The sequence below is a fragment of the Zea mays genome, chromosome 6 (genome assembly GCF_902167145.1).
Source record: "Zea mays cultivar B73 chromosome 6, Zm-B73-REFERENCE-NAM-5.0, whole genome shotgun sequence".
Taxonomy (NCBI): Eukaryota; Viridiplantae; Streptophyta; class Magnoliopsida; order Poales; family Poaceae; genus Zea; species Zea mays.
Window position 1 is genome coordinate 151018085 of NC_050101.1, and position 19145 is coordinate 151037229.

Consider the following 19145-nt stretch of genomic DNA (forward strand, 5'->3'; position numbering starts at 1 on the left):
TTAGCCATGCTTGTTATTGGTGATTTCTCACTTGATACCTTTAAAAGAGACATTATCATAGAGACAAGGAATTCAGAATTGAGGCGCATTTCATCATTGCATCCAGCATATATGGCCCTTCAATATCCACTTCTATTCCCATATGGCGAACGTGGATTCCAAGTTGGTGTTGTGTATAGTGGTCTAGAGGCCAGGGAAACAAATTCAAGAACACATATGACCATGCAAGACTACTATTGCTATCAATTTCATTACAAATCTGGCCAACCAAATCCATTTCTGTCCTACGGGACATTGTCAAACCAAGCTAAGGTTGATGCTCGGGCCTGCATTGATGAGAATAGACTTCATACATTTTGCATAACCAGGATAGATTGCGAATAGAAAACTTGCAAGGTATATCAGATGCTGTTAGCAGAGGTTGCATAAATGGTGATGAAATGGGAAAAACAATTGTACTTCCAGCTTCATATATCGGTGGAAGACGATATATGATTCAAAATTATCATGATAGCATAGCCATATGTAGAGTCCATGGGCCACCAGATTTTTTCATAACATTCACATGTAATGCAAAGTGGCCTGAAATTGTTGAAAGCCTTTATCACTCTGGCCAAAAAACTTCAGATGCACCCGATATTGCAGTAAGAATATTCCACATGAAGTTGGAGGAGTTGTTACTAGACATAAAATCCGGTAATATATTTGGTCCATGCAAAGCAGGTGCGGATACCGTTCTGCCATGTTTTCATGATTAAAAAGTTTTTTATCCCTCTATTTCTTTTTTTCACATACGTGTCCACAAACATTACCTACAAATAACAACTTCATTTTTTAAAATTTTGGATAGTATGTTATTGATCATACTATGAGTACTGGCTTCGGTTTTGTACCTTATGTTTAGGCTAATTCCCTTAACATTGTGTTCATCAAATTCAGCATGATTGTTTGTCTAATATTGATCATACTGCTCATCAACTGGATTATTGGTTGTACTAAAAACATTGGTTTCATCCTTGTAATATGTTTTAAAAGGACCATTCCTATAGCATTGTGTTTTTTCAATTGGGATTCAGACATAACTGTATGTGTAATACCACCCATGCTGCTCATTCGCACATCTCTTTTACAAAGTTGTTGTGATTAGCTTTGCGGAGCACATTTGTTGACATCTTTGTCCTTTGCTTCCTTGGTTCTTATGGCATTTAATTTTCCTTTGCTTGAAATTTATATTGCATAGTTCCTACTATAGCTTGTTAGTTGTAGTGAAATGGCCTTTTTTGTTCCAGTACAACCACCACACATAATATTCCTCCTTCGGTAAATAATCACATACACATAATATTCCAGTACACCCTTATTTTTGGCTGGAATTATTGCTTATATTGCTTGTGCACAAGTTTACTGTTAAAATTGATTGAACATACAAATCCTCATCTTTTAAAAAAAAGACTTATAGAACATTCACGTAAAGCTCATCATAGATTTCTTTTACAACAACAAAGATATGTTGCTACATACAATTAGTACTTACAAAAAAGAACATATTTTTGGTTAAATTATTGCTTATATTGCTTGTCCACAAGTTTATTATTTCGGTTAATTGAAGATATGCACCCTCTTATTTTTATAAGATACTAAATAGTGGGCTTACAAAACATTCACAACAGATTTTTCATAGCTAATTCTAGAATTACAATGGAAAAATGTTGTTTGCTTTATTGTCAGACATGGTTCCAGTAGTATCTTCCCTACTAATATATTGTTACTGTAGTGCACCTGCCACCTTAGTTATGAAAATTTTATCCTTTTTTCGATTCAACTTATTATTTGCCCTATGCAGTTTTGTACACAGTAGAGTTCCAGAAACGTGGATTGCCCCATGCACACATTATTTTCTGGGTTTCCACCAACACTGCGCAACCAACTACTGAATTTATAGACTCTTTTATCACTGCTGAGATACCAGATCCAGGCATTGATCCCTTAGGATACTCTTTGATTGCGGAGTATATGGTTCATGGGCCATGTGGATCTTATAATCAGAACTCACCTTGCATGAAAAAGGGTCAATGTTCAAAACACTATCCCAAAAAATTTCAAAATGATACTGTAGTAGATACAAATGGATTTGCTGTCTACAAAAGATCGAAAAATAATAGATTTGTCATGAAGTCTAACATCAAACTAGATAACAGATGGATTGTTCCATATAACTTGACATTGCTCAAGAAATATCAAGCACACATCAATGTAGAATGGTGTAACAAAAGCATATTCATCAAATATTTGTTCAAGTATGTGACAAAAGGTCCGGACCGGAGCAAACTATACCTACAACGAGTTTTAGATGGTCAAGACACTCCTATTGATGAGGAGACAAACACAAGGAATGAGGTCAAAGAATACTTAGATGCTAGATTCATATGCCCATATGATTCATGTTGGAGAATTCTTGGTTACGAAATCCATAGGCACTTTCCTCCTGTTACTAGATTGCCAGTTCATTTGCCTAATGAGAATTACATTACATATCATGCCAGCGCCAACATGTCACAAATCTTGTCACAAGAATTTCTACGCCGAACAATGTTAACAGAGTGGTTTGTTGCTAACCAATTACATGAAAGTGCTAGGTCTTTAACTTACCCTGATTTTCCATCCGAGTGGAGGTGGGACGAAAAAAAGATCATGGGAACTAAGACATAGACACGGTAACATAGGCCGCATACACTTTGTGCATCCATCTGCAGGGGAAAGATATTATCTTAGAATGCTTCTAATGGTTGCAAAAGGAGCCCAGAATTTTGAATCGTTGCGAACATACAATAATGTTTTATACCCCAGCTTCAAAGAAACGTGTAGAGCTCATGGGCTCCTCGAGGATGACCAAGAGTGGTATAATGCCTTTGATGAGGCCGCTTCGTGGGCAACGTCCAGTCAACTTCGAGATCTATTTGTCACAATGCTTCTTTTTTGTGAAGTAGGTGATGAATTTACTTTCTTTGAAAAAAGTATGGACGTTACTGGCTGATGATATTCAGTACAACGCGAGACAAATACTAAATCATCCAACTTATCAAATGAGTGACGACGCCCTAAAAAATCAGTTGATAGAAGAACTCACTACATTATTCAGCAGAAGAGGAAGTCGAATACAAGATTTCAATTTACCAACTAGATCTGACTCACCTTGTTTAGTGAATTCAAATCGCTTTATTGACGATGAACTATCATATGACATTTCCATTATGCAAACTGAGTCTGAAATGATGACATCAAGGTTAAATAATGACCAGTTGCACGCATTCAAGATTATTACAGAAACTATTTTGGCAAACAAAGCAGGCTTCTATTTCGTGTCGGGTTATGGCGGTACAGGGAAAACATATTTATGGAATTGCATCATAACATTCCTACGTAGTCGCAAACAAATAGTTCTATCTGTAGCTTCATCTGGTGTGGCCTCTTTACTTCTACCAGGAGGACGAACAACACACTCTCGTTTCAAAATTCCATGTGAATTAGAAGAAACAATGGTATGTGACATCAAATGTGGCACGATGCTTTCCGAGTTAGTTCAAGTTGCATCATTAATAATATGGGATGAAGCACTAATGACACATAGATTTGCTTTTGAGGCTCTAGACAGGTCCTTCCGTGATATCTTGGCATCTTCATCACCTATAGCTAAGGACTTACCCTTTGGTGGAAAGGTTGTTGTTCTAGGTGGTGATCTTAGACAAACATTGCCTGTGATTGAAGGAGGCAACCGCTCACAAATTGTTAATTCAGCAATAATCAATTCTTCTCTTTGGTCTCATGTACACATCCTACATCTTACACAGAATATGAGACTTCTAATGCCATCATTGTCACAAGAAGAACGACAAGAACTATCTCAATTTAGCAAGTGGATGCTCGATGTTGGAGAAGGCAAAATAGACGCCACATCACAAGAAGGTGAAGACGAGCCAACATGGATAGAGATTCCACAAGAATTGCTCCTAATGCCTCAAGGTGATAAAATCGCTTGTATAGTTCATACAATTTATGAAAAACTCAATGAAAATTATATGAGACTTGAGTATCTAAAAAGTCGTGCCATATTGACTCCAACAAATGATATAGTTGACTCAATAAATGAGTACATTGTCTCTCTTAATCCTGGGACGCAAGAGAGTATCTAAGTTGTGACAAGATAATCAAAGCACCAAACACTCATGAATCCTATGATCTTTTATATCATGTTGAATTTTTGAATACATTGAACGGAAACAGCTTTCCACAACATCGAATAATTCTCAAAAAAGGTACACCAGTCATGCTTCTCAGAAATTTGAACCAATCAGAAGGTCTATGCAATGGTACAAGATTGCTCATAACTTCCTTATGTGACAAAGTGATTGAAGGTCAAATTATGACAGGTATTCATAAGTCAAAAAATGTGCTTATTCCTCGTATATCATTAACACTGAAGAATACGAAATGGCCATTTGTTCTTCAGAGACGTCAATACCCTATAAAGGTATGCTACGCATTGACAATTAACAAAAGTCAGGGGCAAACACTTTCAAATGTTGGTGTATACTTGAAAAAACCTGTTTTCACACATGGACAACTCTATGTTGCCATATCAAGAGTTACATCTAAAAAAGGTATTTCAATCCTTATTGAAGATGACTCGGGAAAATGCAGTTCTAAGACCCGAAACATAGTGTACAAAGAGGTTTTCGCACGTATTGCTGAGCAAAGCTCCGACCAATAGCAAGCTGTGTTTCTAATGTCATATATATATATATACACACACAAAAGTTTGTTTACAATCATGTGTATGTATATATAACCATGTGCAGACAGACCATTATATACATGACAGGTATGCTTTGTACTACATACATTATGAAAGGGAATTAGGGTTACACCTAGTCCCTAATTAATTTTGGTGGTTGAATTGCCCAACACAAATTATTGGACTAACTAGTTTGCCCAAGTGTATAGATTATACAGGTGTAAAAGGTTCACACTTAGCCAATAAAAAGATCAAGTTTTGGATTCAACAAAGGAGCAAAGGGCCAACCGAAGGCACCTCTGGTCTGGCGCACCGGACTGTCCGGTGTGCCACCGGACAGTGTCCGGTGCACCACCGGACATGTCCGGTGCACCAGAGGACTCCAACTCGAACTCGCCACCTTCGGGAATTTCCAGAGGCACTCGCGCTATAATTCACCGGACTGTCCGGTGTACACCGGACAGTGTCCGGTGCGCCAAGGAGGAGCGGCCTCAGGAACTCGCCAGCTTCGGGAAACTCCAACGGCTAGTCCACTATAATTCACCGGACTGTCCGGTGCAACTCCGGAGCAACGGCTATTCGGCGCCAACGGCTACCTGCAGCGAAATTAATGCGCGCTCTACGCGCGCAGAAGTCAGGCGCGCCCATACTGGCGCACCGGACAAGGAACAGTAGATGTCCGGTGTGCACCGGACATCCAGGTGGGCCCACAAGTCAGGAGCTCCAACGGTCAGAATCCAACGGCAGTGATGACGTGGCGGGGGCACCGGACATGTCCGGTGTGCACCGGACTGTCCGGTGTGCACCGGACTGTCCGGTGCGCCATCGAACAGGCAGCCTCCCAACGGCCACTTTTGGTGGTTGGGGCTATAAATACCCCAACCACCCCACCATTCATTGCATCCAAGTTTTCCACTTCCCAACTACTACAAGAGCTCTAGCATTCAATTCTAGACACACCAAAGAGATCAAATCCTCTCCAAATTCCACACAACACCATAGTGACTAGAGAGAGTGATTTGCTTGTGTTCTTTCGAGCTCTTGCGCTTGGATTGCTTTCTTTGTTCTTGATTCTTTCATTGTGATCAACTCACTTGTAATTAAGGCAAGAGACACCAAACTTGTGGTGGTCCTTGTAGGAACTTTGTGTTCCAAGTGATTGAGAAGAGAAAGCTCACTCGATCCGTGGGATCGTTTGAGAGAGGGAAGGGTTGAAAGAGACCCGGCCTTTGTGGCCTCCTCGACGGGGAGTAGGTTTGCAAGAACCGAACCTCGGCAAAACAAATCCGCGTGTCACACCATTCATTTGCTTGCGATTTGTTTTCCACCCACTCTCACGGACTCGTTTCTTTATTACTAACGCTAACCCGACTTGTAGTTGTGTTTATATTTGTAAATTTCAGTTTCGCCCTATTCACCCCCCCTCTAGGCGACTATCAATTGGTATCAGAGCACGGTGCTTCATTAGAGCCTAACCGCTCGAAGTGATGTCGGGAGATCACGCCAAGAAGGAGATGGAGACCGGCGAAAAGCCCACTACAAGCCATGGGAGCACTTCATCGGAAGAGTCCCGCACCAAAAGGAGGGAGAAGAAGAAGAGCTCCTCCAACAAAGGGAAGGAGAAGAAATCTTCTTCTCACCACAAAGAGAAGAAGGAAAAATCTTCTTCCCACAAGCCGCATCGGAGTGGGGACAAGCAAAAGAGGATGAGGAAAGTGGTCTACTACGAGACCGACACTTCATCAACATCGACCTCCGGCTCCGATGCGCCCTCCGTAACTTCTAAACGCCAAGAGCGTAAGAAGTTTAGTAAGATCCCCCTACACTATTCTCGCATTTCTAAACATGCACCTCTACTTTCCGTCCCATTAGGCAAACCACCAACTTTTGATGGTGAAGATTATGCTAGGTGGAGTGATTTAATGCGATTTCATCTAACCTCACTCCACAAAAGTATATGGGATGTCGTTGAGTTTGGTGCACAGGTACCATCCGTAGGGGATAAAGATTATGATGAGGATGAGGTGGCCCAAATCGAGCACTTCAACTCTCAAGCAACAACGATACTCCTCGCCTCTTTAAGTAGAGAGGAGTATAACAAGGTTCAAGGGTTGAAGAGCGCCAAGGAGGTTTGGGATGTGCTCAAAACCGCGCACGAGGGAGATGAGCTCACAAAGATCACAAAGCGGGAAACGATCGAGGGGGAGCTCGGTCGGTTCCGGCTTCGCAAAGGGGAGGAGCCACAACACATGTACAACCGGCTCAAGACCTTGGTGAACCAAGTGCGCAACCTCGGGAGCGTAAAGTGGGATGACCATGAGGTGGTTAAGGTTATTCTAAGATCTCTTATTTTCCTTAACCCTACTCAAGTTCAATTAATTCGTGGTAATCCTAGATATACTAAAATGACCCCCGAGGAAGTAATCGGGCATTTTGTAAGTTTTGAGTGCATGATCGAAGGCTCGAGGAAGATCAACGAGCTTGATAATCCATCTACATCCGAAGCTCAACCCATCGCATTCAAGGCGACGGAGGAGAAGAAGGAGGAGGCTACACCAACTCGACAACCAATAGACGCCTCCAAGCTCGACAATGAGGAAATGGCGCTCGTCATCAAGAGCTTCCGCCAAATCCTCAAGCAAAGGAGAGGGAATGACTACAAGTCCCGCTCCAAGAAGGTTTGCTACAAGTGTGGTAAGCCCAGTCACTTCATAGCTAAATGTCCATTATCAAGTGACAGTGACAGGGGCGACGACAAGAAGGGGAGAAGAAAGGAGAAGAAGAGGTACTACAAGAAGAAGGGCGGTGATGCCCATGTTTGTCGGGAGTGGGACTCCGACGAAAGCTCAAGCGACTCCTCTGACGACGAGGACGCCGCCAACATCGCCGTCACCAAAGGACTCCTCTTCCCAAACGTCGGCCACAAGTGTCTCATGGCAAAGGACGGCAAAAAGAAGGTTAAATCTAAATCCTCCACTAAATATGAATCCTCTAGTGATGATAATGCTAGTGATGAGGAAGATAATTTGCGTACTCTTTTTGCCAACCTCAACATGCAACAAAAGGAGAAACTTAATGAATTGATTAGTGCTATTCATGAAAAGGATGACCTTTTGGACACTCAAGAGGACTTCCTTATTAAAGAAAATAAGAAGCATGTTAAGGTTAAAAATGCTTATGCTCTAGAAATTGAGAAATGTCAAAAATTATCTAGTGAGCTAAGCACTTGCCATGAAACAAAAAACAACCTTAGAAATGAAAATGCTAATTTGTTAGCTAAGGTTGATTCTCATGTTTGCAATGTTTCAATTCCCAACCCTAGAGATAATAATGATGATTTGCTTGCTAGGATTGAAGAATTGAACATTTCTCTTGCTAGCCTTAGAACTGAGAATGAAAATTTACTTGCTAAGGCTAAAGATTTTGATGTTTGCAATGCTACCATTTCTGACCTTAGAACTAAGAATGATATCTTGCATGCTAAGGTTGTAGAATTAAAATCTTGCAAACCCTCTACATCTACCATTGAGCATGTCACTATTTGTACTAGATGTAGAGATGTTGATATCAATGCTATTCATGATCATATGGCTTTAATTAAACAACAAAATGATCATATAGCAAAATTAGATGCTAAAATTGCCGAGCATAACTTAGAAAATGAAAAAATTAAATTTGCTAGAAGTATGCTCTATAATGGGAGACGCCCTGGCATCAAGGATGGCATTGGCTTCCAAAGGGGAGACAATGTCAAACTTAATGCCCCTCCTAAGAAATTGTCTAACTTTGTTAAGGGCAAGGCTCCCATGCCTCAGGATAACGAGGGTTACATTTTGTACCCTGCCGGTTATCCTGAGAGCAAAATTAGGAGAATTCATTCTAGGAAGTCTCACTCTGGCCCTAATCATGCGTTCATTTATAAGGGTGAGACATCTAGCTCTAGGCAACCAATCTGTGCTAAGTTGCCTAGAAAGAAAACTCCTAATGCATCAAATGAACATAGCATTTCATTTAAGACCTTTGATGCATCTTATGTATTGACTAACAAATCCGGCAAAGTAGTTGCCAAATATGTTGGGGGCAAGCACAAGGGGTCAAAGACTTGTGTTTGGGTACCCAAAGTTCTTGTGTCTAATGCCAAAGGACCCAAAACCATTTGGGTACCTAAAGTCAAGAACTAAACTTGTTTTGCAGGTTTATGCATCCGGGGGCTCAAGTTGGATACTCGACAGCGGGTGCACAAACCACATGACAGGGGAGAAGAAGATGTTCTCCTCCTACGAGAAAAACAAAGATCCCCAACGAGCTATCACATTCGGGGATGGAAATCAAGGATTAGTCAAAGGTTTGGGTAAAATTGCTATTTCACCTGACCACTCCATTTCAAATGTTTTTCTTGTTGATTCATTAGATTACAATTTGCTTTCTGTATCTCAATTATGCAAAATGGGCTACAACTGTCTTTTCACTGATATAGGTGTCACTGTCTTTAGAAGAAGTGATGATTCAATAGCATTTAAGGGTGTGTTAGAGGGTCAGCTATACTTAGTAGATTTTGATAGAGCTGAACTCGACACATGCTTAATTGCTAAGACTAACATGGGTTGGCTCTGGCACCGCCGACTAGCCCATGTTGGGATGAAGAATCTTCACAAGCTTCTAAAGGGAGAACACATTTTAGGATTAACAAATGTTCATTTTGAGAAAGACAGGATTTGTAGCGCATGCCAGGCAGGAAAGCAAGTTGGAGCCCATCATCCACACAAAAACATCATGACGACCGACAGGCCGCTTGAGCTACTCCACATGGACCTATTCGGCCCGATAGCTTACATAAGCATCGGCGGGAGTAAGTATTGTCTTGTAATTGTGGATGATTATTCTCGCTTCACTTGGGTGTTCTTTTTGCAGGATAAATCACAAACCCAAGAGACCCTAAAGGGATTCTTGAGACGGGCTCAAAATGAGTTCGGCTTAAGGATCAAGAAAATTAGAAGCGACAACGGGACGGAGTTCAAGAACTCTCAAATCGAAGGCTTCCTTGAGGAGGAGGGCATCAAGCATGAGTTCTCTTCTCCCTACACCCCACAACAAAATGGTGTAGTGGAGAGGAAGAATAGAACTCTTTTGGACATGGCAAGGACCATGCTTGATGAGTACAAGACTTCGGATCGGTTTTGGGCCGAAGCGGTCAACACTGCCTGCTACGCCATCAACCGGTTATATCTACACCGAATCCTCAAGAAGACATCTTATGAACTCCTAACCGGTAAAAAGCCCAACATTTCATATTTTAGAGTCTTTGGTAGCAAATGCTTTATTCTTGTTAAAAGAGGTAGAAAATCTAAATTTGCTCCTAAGACTGTAGAAGGCTTTTTACTAGGATATGATTCAAACACAAGGGCATATAGAGTCTTTAACAAGTCCTCAGGACTTGTTGAAGTTTCTTGTGACGTTGTGTTTGATGAGACTAACGGCTCTCAAGTAGAGCAAGTTGATCTTGATGAGATAGGTATTGAAGAGGCTCCGTGCATCGCGCTAAGGAACATGTCCATTGGGGATGTGTGTCCCAAGGAATCCGAAGAGCCTCCACATGCACAAGATCAACCATCCTCCTCCATGCAAGCATCTCCACCAACTCAAAATGAGGATGAGGCTCAAGTTGATGAAAAAGAAGATCAATCAAATGAGCCACCTCAAGATGACGGCATAGATCAAGGGGGATTTGCAAATGATCAAGATAAGGAGGATGAAGAGCAAAGGCCACCACACCCAAGAGTCCACCAAGCAATCCAACGAGATCACCCCGTCGACACCATCCTCGGCGACATTCATAAGGGGGTAACCACTAGATCTCGTGTTGCACATTTCTGTGAGCATTACTCTTTTGTTTCCTCTATTGAGCCACACAGGGTAGAGGAAGCACTCCAAGATTCGGATTGGGTGGTGGCGATGCAAGAGGAGCTCAACAACTTCACTAGGAATGAGGTATGGCATTTAGTTTCACGTCCTAACCAAAATGTTGTAGGAACCAAATGGGTCTTCCGCAACAAGCAAGATGAGCATGGTGTGGTGACAAGGAACAAAGCTCGACTTGTGGCCAAACTCTCAAGTCGAAGGTTTAGATTTCGGTGAAACCTATGCACCCGTAGCTAGGCTTGAGTCAATTCGCATATTATTAGCCTATGCTACTTACCATGGCTTTAAGCTTTATCAAATGGACGTGAAAAGTGCCTTCCTCAATGGACCAATCAAGGAAGAGGTCTATGTTGAGCAACCTCCCGGCTTTGAAGACAGTGAGTACCCTAACCATGTCTATAAGCTCTCTAAGGCGCTTTATGGGCTCAAGCAAGCCCCAAGAGCATGGTATGAATGCCTTAGAGATTTCCTTATTGCTAATGGCTTCAAAGTCGGAAAGGCTGATCCTACACTCTTTACCAAAACACTTGAAAATGACTTGTTTGTATGCCAAATTTATGTTGATGATATTATATTTGGGTCTACTAACGAGTCTACATGTGAAGAGTTTAGTAGGATTATGACACAGAAGTTCGAGATGTCTATGATGGGGGAGTTGAAGTATTTTCTAGGATTTCAAGTGAAGCAACTCCAAGAGGGCACCTTCATTAGCCAAACAAAGTACACTCAAGACATTTTAAACAAGTTTGGGATGAAGGATGCCAAGCCCATCAAGACACCCATGGGAACTAATGGGCATCTCGACCTCGACACGGGAGGTAAGTCCGTGGATCAAAAGGTATACCGGTCGATGATAGGTTCTTTACTCTATTTATGTGCATCTCGACCGAATATTATGCTTTCCGTATGCATGTGTGCAAGATTCCAAGCCGACCCTAAGGAAGCTAACCTTACGGCCGTGAAACGAATCTTGAGATATTTGGCTTATACTCCTAAGTTTGGGCTTTGGTACCCTCGGGGATCCACATTTGATTTGATTGGTTATTCGGATGCCGATTGGGCGGGGTGCAAAATCGATAGGAAGAGCACATCGGGGACTTGCCAGTTCTTGGGGAGATCCTTGGTGTCTTGGGCTTCAAAGAAGCAAAATTCGGTCGCTCTTTCCACCGCCGAAGCCGAGTACATTGCCGCAGGCCATTGTTGCGCGCAATTGCTTTGGATGAGGCAAACCCTGCGGGACTACGGTTACAAATTAACTAAAGTCCCTTTGCTATGTGATAATGAAAGTGCAATCAAAATGGCCGACAATCCCGTCGAGCATAGCCGCACTAAGCACATAGCCATTCGGTATCACATTTTAAGGGATCACCAACAAAAGGGAGATATCGAGATTTCATACATTAATACTAAAGATCAATTAGCCGATATCTTTACCAAGCCTCTTGATGAACAATCTTTTAACAAACTTAGGCATGAGCTCAATATTCTTGATTCTAGGAACTTCTTTTGTTAAATTGCACACATTGCTCTTCTATATACCTTTGATCATGTCTCTTTTATATGCTATAACTAATGTGCTTTCAAGTCTATTTCAAACCAAGTCATAGGTATATTGAAAGGGAATTGGAGTCTTCGGCGAAGACAAAGGCTTCCACTCCGTAACTCATCCCTCGCCGACGCTCCAAGTCTCTCTCCATTCTTGGGGGAGAAAGCATGAGCACCAAGAAAAGGACTTTGTCTTTGGGGAGAAAGTAAAAGCCCAAAGCAAAAGGACCGGACTTCGTCTTTGGTATAATCTTAACTCATTTATTTATGACCAAAGGGGAAGATAGCACTTCGAGGGCTCTAATGATTCCGTTTTTGGCGATTCATGCCAAAGGGGGAGAAAATATGAGCCCAAAGCAAAAGGACCGCCCACCACCAATTTCAAAAACTTAGTGTTGAATATTATCAATTGGTTTTCATATTATGTTCAAAAGGGGGTGAAAAGTAGTATTTCAAAATGATATATCAAAACCCTCTTGAACACTAAGAGGAGGATCTCATTTAGGGGGAGTTTTGTTTAGTCAAAGGAGAAGCATTTGAAACAGGGGGACAAAATCTTATTTATTTACCTTTGACTATTTGCAAAAGAACTTTGAAAAGGTTTTACAAAAGAGTTTGCAAAAACAAAACTCGTGGTGCAAGCGTGGTCCAAAATATTATATAAGTAAGAAACAATCCATGCATATCTAGTAAGTAATTATATTGGCTCAATTTCAAGCAACCTTTACACTTACATTATGCAAACTAGTTCAATTATGCACTTCTATATTTGCTTTGATTTGTGTTGGCATCAATCACCAAAAAGGGGGAGATTGAAAGGGAATTAGGGTTACACCTAGTCCCTAATTAATTTTGGTGGTTGAATTGCCCAACACAAATTATTGGACTAACTAGTTTGCCCAAGTGTATAGATTATACAGGTGTAAAAGGTTCACACTTAGCCAATAAAAAGATCAAGTTTTGGATTCAACAAAGGAGCAAAGGGCCAACCGAAGGCACCTCTGGTCTGGCGCACCGGACTGTCCGGTGTGCCACCGGACAGTGTCCGGTGCACCACCGGACATGTCCGGTGCACCAGAGGACTCCAACTCGAACTCGCCACCTTCGGGAATTTCCAGAGGCACTCGCGCTATAATTCACCGGACTGTCCGGTGTACACCGGACAGTGTCCGGTGCGCCAAGGAGGAGCGGCCTCAGGAACTCGCCAGCTTCGGGAAACTCCAACGGCTAGTCCACTATAATTCACCGGACTGTCCGGTGTGCACCGGACTGTCCGGTGCAACTCCGGAGCAACGGCTATTCGGCGCCAACGGCTACCTGCAGCGAAATTAATGCGCGCTCTGCGCGCGCAGAAGTCAGGCATGTCCATACTGGCGCACCGGACAAGGAACAGTAGATGTCCGGTGTGCACCGGACATCCAGGTGGGCCCACAAGTCAGGAGCTCCAACGGTCAGAATCCAACGGCAGTGATGACGTGGCGGGGGCACCGGACATGTCCGGTGTGCACCGGACTGTCCGGTGCGCCATCGAACAGGCAGCCTCCCAACGGCCACTTTTGGTGGTTGGGGCTATAAATACCCCAACCACCCCACCATTCATTGCATCCAAGTTTTCCACTTCCCAACTACTACAAGAGCTCTAGCATTCAATTCTAGACACACCAAAGAGATCAAATCCTCTCCAAATTCCACACAACACCATAGTGACTCGAGAGAGTGATTTGCTTGTGTTCTTTCGAGCTCTTGCGCTTGGATTGCTTTCTTTGTTCTTGATTCTTTCATTGTGATCAACTCACTTGTAATTAAGGCAAGAGACACCAAACTTGTGGTGGTCCTTGTAGGAACTTTGTGTTCCAAGTGATTGAGAAGAGAAAGCTCACTCGATCCGTGGGATCGTTTGAGAGAGGGAAGGGTTGAAAGAGACCCGGCCTTTGTGGCCTCCTCGACGGGGAGTAGGTTTGCAAGAACCGAACCTCGGCAAAACAAATCCGCGTGTCACACCATTCATTTGCTTGCGATTTGTTTTCCACCCTCTCTCGCGGACTCGTTTCTTTATTACTAACGCTAACCCGACTTGTAGTTGTGTTTATATTTGTAAATTTCAGTTTCGCCCTATTCACCCCCCTCTAGGCGACTATCACATTATCAATCTCATTATCCACTTTATACAGTGCAAATTTGTGTCTGTCACTGTACATTGCCAATAACTTGCTAAGCAATTCTACTTCTCTATGTGCAGATATACCAAGTAACAATGTTATTCACACCTGTGGCAGAATTACATCCTCAATCTACCAATGTTGTCATAAGAGTGTGTGTGATCAGAAAATGGGAATTCCGAGGTGCTACAAATGACGGCCCTCTGCAACACATTAATTTGGTTCTAGCTGATGAACAGGTACTATACTAAGTGTTTCCAAAGTTACTTCCATTATTCAAGCCATTTGCACATATACTAATGCTAGCTGACGAGTGTGTATACTAAACTAAATAATCTGTTTTAAAGATAACTACATGAAAACAATATAATTCTTCTATATGTTTTCCATATTGTTGCCAGTATTCAGAGCATTTGCACGTAAACTACAGCTTATACACCTAAACAACATGTTATCCTCGTGGAGAACATTTACATGTTGTTTATTCAGAACATTTTTTAATAAATTAAAAGATTGAATAAATTTCTTTATGCATTTAGGCTTTCTTTTGAATGATTGAATAAATAGTTAGATCAAATATTTTTAAACTTAGAACAACATTATCATGACCCGCCTTTGTCAACTACCAGAGCCGCTTCAAAGAACATTTACATGTTGTTTTATACAATAATGTTTTTAAACTTAGAACAACATTATCATCGTTTTATTACTTCGTCGTCTTCTTCAGAACCAGTTAATTACATATGTTTATCTTGACAATATAGACAACAGCATATGTGGGAAGGCCAGCAAAGATATTTGCCTTGCTTAATAAACTGAAATTTATCCCTTCCCTAAGCACCCAATCTATATCCTGCATGCAGGAACTAGATCCTATTTCTATTGGTGAAAAAATGACTGAAACAAATGTTGGGCGTTTGGCCGCTCTACAGATCCCTGATCCCCAAAGTGCATGCTCAGCATCAACTTAAATCACTACAGAAAATCCTATTCTAGATTAGTTGATCTATAAGACAATCCACATCATACAGTAGCTTTTGTTTAAAATTATTGTATCAACACAAAAATGATGTCTTGAATCAAAACTAACTTGGAGAGCAATAAACTTTCTATTCAAATTTTGGGAGTTTTGCAGAATATAAACCAACCAGTTGGGAAATACAAGCATACCATAGTCTTGTTTATAAGGTTGACATAGATTGTGTATATCTGCAGGGCATATTATATCCTTCAACCCAATTGTATTTTTTTAAAAAAATGAGAACTGCATACCATATACCATGTACTTCAATGGCTGTTTTTACAGTAATATGTTAGCACTTGGTGCGCACCCCTAGTACTTGATTTGCACGCTTCAGTTTGCTTTCAGTACCGGTACCACAAGTAGTTCCTCTCATTGACTTTGTATCTTTATTTTACCATCAAGTATATATCCTAACAGCCAATTTTGTAGTAACTATTAGCTAGCACGATCCCTAGTATTATCTTCTACATGTAATTTGGGTTCACTATAGAATTTGAGTACCAAATCACTTCAGATAAAACCTCATATTATTATTCATACATATGATGTCACTTACATCTCTCATAGTCTTCTCCCTAGATTTTGGCCACTTTCTCATTGATTTTATATAAAATTAAATTCGATGTGTTTCAAGATAAGTAGCCACAATACTTACTTGACATACAATGTCATGTCATCTATACTTATTATCTTACTATGATGACAGGGTACGTCCATCCACGCTGAGATTGCAGCGGCTCTGGCAGTTGACAAAGGCTCACTGATAGAAATTGAAAAAGTATATGAGCTCAAACGCTTTCGGGTCACGCCTTCCAGAAACTATTTCAAACCTGTTGACAATAACTTCATGATACAATTCACTCTGTACACTCAAGCCAAAGTAGTCAAAGATCCACCACAAATGTTTCCAAGATATATCTACAAGCTCACATCCTTTGAAAACATCGAAGATAACATTGACAATAGAACTTACTTGATTGGTAAGAAACATTTTGATAAATTATAGTACACTCACTTAGGTTACAAGGATATACACATCATTTACAAATGAATAATTTACTTCTCCAATAATATAGATGTCCTTGGAATGTTGACACAAATTGATCCTCCACATCTAATTGGCTACAACAACTCAACCATCATCAGAGACATCTACATCAAGAATGCAAGGTATAAAATTCTCCTTTATGTATTACTGCTACAATCTTGCCATATAAAATGCATGACAAGTACTACAAAATCTTTACACAACTAATCCTTACATCAGATTGTGTATTCATACTAGCTATATTGTTCTTATTTCTTCAGTGACATGTCTCTAAAAATTACTCTTTGGGGAAATCAAGCATCAAACTTTTCTATCAGTGATGTTTACAATCAAAGCATCAACCAGCCTATTGTCATACTGCTTGTTGGATTTCTTGCTAAACGATTCAAAGGTTATGATCCAAGCTTTTCAAAAAAAACATTTGAATTATTTATTCCAACAAATATGATAACACATAATCTACATGTAATGTAAGTCAACCATACCTAAGTGGTACTACAGCAAGTTCATGGTACTTCAATCCTGGAATTCCTGAGGCGCAGACCTACTACAGCAGGTAAAACGAAATAAAATTTGGATACAATTCCTTCAAACACTCACTATTTTTATATCACATTTCAAATATGCTCCTATCTAATCTTATGCCCACAATTATCTAACAGTTTATTAAGCTACAATGTACTAAGCTACCAGTAGTAATATTTAAAATGAAATTGTACATAAACCTTGTTTTTACCATTACCTCTTTATATATTACATTCAGACCAATTTGGTCTCCCTCTTTAGAAAATACTCAATACTTACATTTATTTTTTAACTAAAACTAAACAAGACTTTCATTTCTTTTGCTCTATCAAAAAAATCAAAGACAGTGCAAAACAAAAATCGTCGATGCCTAGAATCAGTATCTACAAAAAAGAATTGTTTTTTGAATAGTGTTATATTTGCTTGTATTTCTTATCACTCTTTCACTTATAAAAAGATGATAGTATAAAACATAAAAGGAACTTTTAAAAAAATATACTAAAACTAAGTCTTATTTGATCATGGTTGTGACATCAATTGAAGGTTGCAAAACAATGACCTCCAACTAATACAACCCACAGCAGCCGAAGAAGAAATCCAGGTTTCTCAACCACCAAATTTGGAACACAAGACTGTTGAAGAGCTGCTCGACATAGATCCAGACATGTTTCCCGTATTCATTACTAAATCTTCCTATATTTCACTTATCTAACACATCTACGATATGTTTGTCTGACTTGGTACATCTTTTTTCTCTTTTATACTGCAGCCAGAAGGCTACAGATGCACTGTTACTATCTCACGCATTGTGCAAAACAGCAAATGGTGGTACCCATCTTGCTCCAGGTGCCACAAATCTTCATCTCAAACTTCAACTGGATATCACTGCACATCAGGTGGCTGCACAGATATTAACTTTAGGTAAATCTTAGCACACACATTTGATTTACTACCATTTATTTCATCTTGATAAAATCTTATCTTTACTACAAACTTAATTGCTGCTTCGAAATACTCATATTTTCCATTGACAGATACAAGCTCAGCTTCATTGCTACTGATGGGACATGTGAAGCAGAGTTCTTTTGTTTTGATAGCATAGCCAGAAAAATAGTAGGAAAACCTTGTGACAACCTTGTTACAGCAGTTACAACTTCTCAGGGTCCCCCAGCAGCCCTAGCCGCTATTGTGTGTCTGAAATTTACCCTTGCAGTTGCCATCAATATGTCAGCCTACTCAGTCACAAATAGAGTCTTCTCTATTCTGTCTATTTTAACAAATCATGGAAGACAGTCCTTCATACCATCTAACATGCCTAGCCATCCTCAACAAGAGTTGCATACACAAGATGAAATACCTAGCCTTCCGACCACACAAGACTCTCCAGCAACATCAATGGCAAAACTATCTACCTGTAGCAACGAAAAAAACGAGGTACGAAACTTCTTATTTTTCTTGCCATGTACAGCCTATTATAAACATATCATTCCTTCATGCATACAACTTAATGAAGTCTATTCAACAGGCACGACGTGTTCTAATATATTCAGATATGCCGCATGACACAGAGGTACCTTTAGTACTGCTAAATACTTAATTTCCATGCACTCACAAAGGTACATATCTATTGCATTTTAATACCAGATATAAATTGATACAAACAATACCCACAGAATAAATAAACTAAGACAAAATGAACTTCCACTTTGTCATAGCAAACTACATTCATATATTTTATGCACTTAATCACAGGGTGATGACCAGCACATAAGTGAAGTCAACAACCAAGAGTTATCGTCACCACCGAAAAGGTATGTATTACAAAGATAGTTGAACATAATAGCAGTACCAACGACGACCTTCTTTTAAATGATACATCTTATTTTCCACGCTAATACAACATTCATGATATTATACAGGATAAAACATAGCCACACTAACAAAGGCGCACCAGATCTTACAGACCCAAAAAAGAAAAGCTCCTAGATCGTCATCAAGTTCATGGAGGTATAACACCATGTGCAAACCTTATTCATACACCGCAAATATACTTATACACAGTCAACATAATGTATTCCACTCACCCTTTTACACAGCAACATTAGCAAACTATTCGGAAAAAAACTTCCAACA

General features: G+C 40.4%; 2 protein-coding genes and 1 pseudogene across 2 annotated transcripts; all 3 read left to right on the top strand.

The window, feature by feature from the left end:
* The first annotated feature begins 3533 nt into the window (after nucleotides 1-3533).
* On the top strand, nucleotides 3534-16961 carry LOC109940566 (uncharacterized). Its single transcript, XM_020540127.2, has 5 exons — nucleotides 3534-4020; nucleotides 14496-14654; nucleotides 16146-16419; nucleotides 16516-16609; nucleotides 16748-16961. Exons 2-5 carry the CDS (start codon nucleotides 14511-14513, stop codon nucleotides 16959-16961), a joined length of 726 nt encoding a protein of 241 aa, XP_020395716.2. The 5' UTR covers nucleotides 3534-4020; nucleotides 14496-14510.
* On the top strand, nucleotides 3980-4801 carry LOC118472319 (ATP-dependent DNA helicase PIF1-like; annotated as a pseudogene).
* Nucleotides 16962-16968: 7 nt separating the features above from the next.
* On the top strand, nucleotides 16969-18592 carry LOC118472320 (uncharacterized). Its single transcript, XM_035960306.1, has 5 exons — nucleotides 16969-17043; nucleotides 17556-17685; nucleotides 17782-17933; nucleotides 18047-18446; nucleotides 18563-18592. Exons 2-5 carry the CDS (start codon nucleotides 17677-17679, stop codon nucleotides 18590-18592), a joined length of 591 nt encoding a protein of 196 aa, XP_035816199.1. The 5' UTR covers nucleotides 16969-17043; nucleotides 17556-17676.
* Nucleotides 18593-19145: the final 553 nt, after the last annotated feature.